This window comes from Octodon degus, unplaced genomic scaffold (genome assembly GCF_000260255.1).
Source record: "Octodon degus isolate 3935 unplaced genomic scaffold, OctDeg1.0 scaffold00140, whole genome shotgun sequence".
In the NCBI taxonomy this organism is placed as follows: Eukaryota; Metazoa; Chordata; class Mammalia; order Rodentia; family Octodontidae; genus Octodon; species Octodon degus.
Window position 1 is genome coordinate 406,081 of NW_004524716.1, and position 4,906 is coordinate 410,986.

General features: G+C 35.1%; 1 protein-coding gene across 1 annotated transcript in view; it reads right to left on the reverse strand.

Moving 5' to 3' along the window:
- The window catches only part of Man1a2 (mannosidase alpha class 1A member 2), a 162,439-nt gene that overhangs the window by 98,623 nt on the left and 58,910 nt on the right, over window positions 1-4,906 (reverse strand). Inside the window, exon 5 of the mRNA XM_023701748.1 lies at window positions 4,461-4,558. Within this exon, the coding sequence (XP_023557516.1) occupies window positions 4,461-4,558 (98 nt within the window). The remainder of the gene's footprint in view (window positions 1-4,460; window positions 4,559-4,906) is intronic.

Genomic DNA, 4,906 nt, shown 5'->3' on the forward strand with positions numbered 1-4,906 from the left:
AAAAAAAAAAAAAAAAAAAAAAAATCAAGGAGAATAAAAAACTTAGAAACCAATCTAACAAAAGATATAAAAAGTACTACAGGGCTCTCAAAAGGAGATTCAAGAGGATATCAAACAACAGAAAGATAGCCTTTGTTCCTAGATAGGAAGAACCAATGCACTGAAAATGGTCATGCTTTCAAAACTGCTATAAAGATTTAATGCAATCCCAATCAAAATACCATTAGCATACTTCACATACAAAGTCAAGAAAACATTCCTAAAATTCATTTGGAACCAGAGACCTAGAATAGCAAGAACAATGCTGGGCAACAAAGACAAGTCAGGGGGCACACAATCCCTGAGTTGAAATTATACTATAAAGCTGCTGTGATTTAAAAAAAAAAAAAACAACAGATCCAAAGATCAATGGAACACATGATGAGAAGATGCAAAAACAACTCCTCAGACAAAGGACAAACATCTAGAATACACAGAGGACACAAAACCATGCGCTCTCTCCAACGTAAAGAGCCAATCTAAAACAGGGCCTCGGAAATGAACACATGCTTCTCACATGAGAAAGTATAAACTGCAAACAAATACATGAAAAAATTTTCAGCACTGCTGGTCACTCAAGAAATACAAATTAAAACAACACTAAGATTCTATCTAACTCCAGAAAAAACAGTTACCACTTCTTTCAAGAGATCACCAAAACAAATGCTGGCAAGGTTGGGGGGTGGGGGGAGGAGAAGCTTTCTCCACTGTTGGTGGCACTGTAATTTGGTGCAACCACTGTGGAAATTGGTATAGCAATTCTTCAAAAGACTAAAACTATAGGTTCCCTTTGACCCAGCAATTACCCTTCTTGGTATTTTCCCACCAGTTCAAAGCATTACACCACAGCAACGTATGCACACACATCTTTATAGCACCACAACTTTTAATAACTAAATCTTGGAAACAATGCGGATCTCCATTAATGGATAAAGAAAATGCGGTTTGGGGCTGGAGGTATAGCTCAGCAGCTTAAGTGCCTGCCTGGCAAGCACAAGATCTCAAGTTTGATTCCTGGTACCACAGAAAGGGGGTGGTGGGGGAAGCTGGCTAGATAGCTCAGAGGACTAAGCACCTGCGTAGGCAAGAGCAGGGACTGAGGTTCAACCCCATTCGGCACCAGTCCTGTCCCTGGGTGCCCTGAGCCAGTGACTGAGACTGGGCGTGGTGGTGAATGCCTATAATCCCAGTGCTGGGGAGGCTGAGACACGAAGATCACTATAAGTCCAACCTACATAGAGAGACCCTGTACCAAATACACAAATTAAAAGAAAATGTGGTTTTTATTTACAACAGAGTTCTACACTGCCATAAAGAAGGATAAACTTGAGACATTTTTAGGTAGATGGAGGTACCTTGAGACCATACTTCACAGTGAAATAAAGTAGACACACATGTTTAAATACTGCATTCTCTTAAAGAGAAACCTTAAAGGGTAAAGAAGGAGGACAACAATAGACTGCCACTATTGGGAAGCAGGAAGAAAATGTTCAAATGGGAAAGGAAATGAAGGAGGGAAGAGGAAAAAGGGAAAAAGGGAACAGAAAAAAAAATTAAAGTTTTTGTAAATAAGAAGGCTTGAAATGAGAGGAGAACGGAGGTAAAAAAGAAGAATCAAGCTATATTATGTATAGCTACCAATACCCTATGATGAATGTGATCATTACGTATACATCAAAAGGGTTCCAAGAGTTAATTTTTAAAAATGTAACCTCTTCCTATTTTCAAAAGATAGTGCTACATCACTGAAAAAGCAGATTATAAAAATGGATAAGATATAAAATTATCTAAATTCAGTAAGAAGAAAAAATTTTGTAGTATAAAATTTTTATAATTTACCAAAAGACACATGGATGACAAGTATACAAAATGACACTGGATATCATTTGACATTAGGATATGCAAAACAAAGCTACAAAGAGATGCTGCAATGTACCTATTACAACTACTAAAAAATATACAGAAACTCACATTACTGCTGCAGAGTCTAACTTTCTATAAAGTTAAATGTAAACTAATCTTTGTTACATAGGAGCACTAGCTATGTATTTATTGAAGTGAATGCTGTCCTATAAGAAACTCTATAGTCAAATACTCGGGATAGGGTTGTTATATCCACACAGTGTTTTTACTATGTAGCAATAAGAGGGAATGAACTTCTTAAAGAAACATAAATTTCAAATGCACTATGCTAACTAAGTAAAAGAACCAAGTACAACTAACCACTGACAGCAAATACAGCAGTGCTTACCAGAGGCTGGCAGTAGAGTGCAGGCTGACTATAAAATATAAATGGGAATTTTCCTGATTAAAATTCTCTATTATTTATGTTACTGGTCACAAGGCTACAAACAAAAGTCACAGAGCTAGACACTGTGTGAATTATACTCAATGTAAATACACCTGACTTAAAATTCCTAATTAATTTGAATTTTACTAATGAGCTAGATCAGAGTTCTTTGAGTGAACCATCTCCAAAAATATCTTTTAAAAGTATGCACTTGCCTCAAAAAAAAAAAAAAAACTAAACTAAAAAATACGTAGTGTAACCTCCACATTAATCTGAACAGTCTTGTGTAATCTATACTTATTAAATCTATACTTATTTTTTTTAAAAAAAACTGATTCTAATATACTCAAGTTTAAAATTTTCTCGGCCAGAGCACTAATCCTTTTCTCTATTTTATTAAAATGTTAACTCCTCTGTCTTCAGAAACATACAAAGTACAACCAAATTTAAAAACTAAAATGTGACCAAGAAATGACACTCCATGTATGATAAACATTGTATATATAGCACTACCTTAAATTCTAATACCTTCAAACAATTCTTAAAAAAAAAAAAAAACAGTACACAGCTCACTTTTTATACACACACAAGAATATAAAGATAAAATAAAAGCATAGAAACCTACATAAAAAATGGGATTTTATTTTAGCGAACAGACAGAAACGGCTTTCTGAAGACCAAAATCCCCAAGCTGCCCCAGTGTGGAAGCTCCTAAAGATGACTCGTTTAAAGCTAACACTAGATCAGAGATGCAGCTCAATGGCAGCTCAGGGCCTGCCCAGCAAGTGCGAAGCAGGAGTGTGAGGCCAGGAGTGTGAGGTCATGAGTGTGAGGCCACGAGTGTGAGGCCACGAGTGTGAGGCCACGAGTGCGAGGCCACAAGTGCAAGGCCACAGGTGTAATTCCTGATACCAAAATACATAGCTAACTGCAAAAAGAAATGAAACGCCTCCAAATGAAAAACAAAGCAAAGAGAAATACATCTTTATAACAGGAATATTTAAGAAAAAAAGAATCTTCACTAACTTAGAACTCTTACTAACTTAGACCAACAAACCAATTTAAAAACACAAACAAGTAAAAAGCTCAAGTCAATAACTTCTGAGGATAACCCACTAATATTATAGACTGCTAGACAGTATTAGATGTTTAGTTGAATTCAAACACCTACAATATTTAGATGCCAATAGAATATTCACCTCTGACAGGACAAAAAAAATTAAATAAATAAATAAAAACTTTTAAAAAAGAAAAAAAAATGGAAATAGAAAGAAGCAGTCAATGCTCTAATTAGCTTCATCTCCTTTTTATCAATTGTACTTTTTCTTTTCTTAATTTCTTATACATTGCTCCAGCTTTTTCTTCTTCCAATATCTGGTAATATGAATAGCTAGTTGTAAGACAATACCATGTATTACAACAAATACTGCGAAATTCATATTACTTTGTTAAGTAAAATTCTGTATGAGTTGTCAAAAAAATAAATAAAATAAAAAATAAAAACAAGCAAAGCAGCTTCTCAAAAGCAAAACACGAACAGAAATAACCTCTAGCTTAGTTCTTTCTTCCATTCCAACCTCATCTTCTTTAAATCATTCCTGTAATAAAATTTCTTTTTCGTCCATTTTCATTTTCCCGTCACCACAGGTCTCCGTATGCCCACATATGTGGCAATAAGACAATCAGAAAGGACAACTCAGAGCGGCACTGTTTTACTTTATTTTTTACAGCAGTAAATTGCACACAACTTCCAAACACAAAGTTTTAAAAATTAGTATCTGGTCTCATCTCTGTTCTTCCTGATTCAGTCTTTAATTTTAGTCTAATAAGTTTCTTTCCCCTCTTTATTTGAACGGTGTATTTGACCACAATTTCAAAATCCTAGAGAAGGGTCATTCTTGCAAAGGATGTATGATCTGATAAAGTCTGGGTCTGTGATAAAGTTATGTCTTACTGAGACTCTCAAAAACAGAAAGATCCTTATTCTGAAGAAACAGCTCCACCTAAAGCACTAAATTCTGTCTGCAAATGTACAGATTAGTTCAGTAACATTCAGGTTAGAAAAAGCTGGAGAAACCTCTCATTTTACTAAATCCTTTTGTAGTTCCTCCCCTCAAAGCAAACAACGCACGACTTCATTTTTCTCACCTCTTCTCCTGAAAGGTAATACGCTGCAAGCAGTCCTCCAATGAATCGAATGTTAACTTCAAACACAGACACCTCTGAATTCTGTGAAGACATATTGAAAACAATCACTAGCATGTTTTACAGTTTTTTTGAAATTTCCAATACATCATTTTTCTCACTCCGTAAGAAGTTTTTCACTTTCTGCAATGTTACTTCTCACGCAACTGCTACCTCATCTCCATTTGTTAATGTTATTCAAATTCTTCTATTACTAGTTTTGTATTGCCAAAACCAATGAGCCATTTTCACATACATTACATGGTACTGTGAAATTAATACATTTAACAGTGCTGACTATTATCCTCAAGAAGGCCTATCCTTCTTGAACACTAGATTTTTAATTTTGGAACAGCATTCTACCTATTGGTCCTTTTCCTACTAACCACTTCA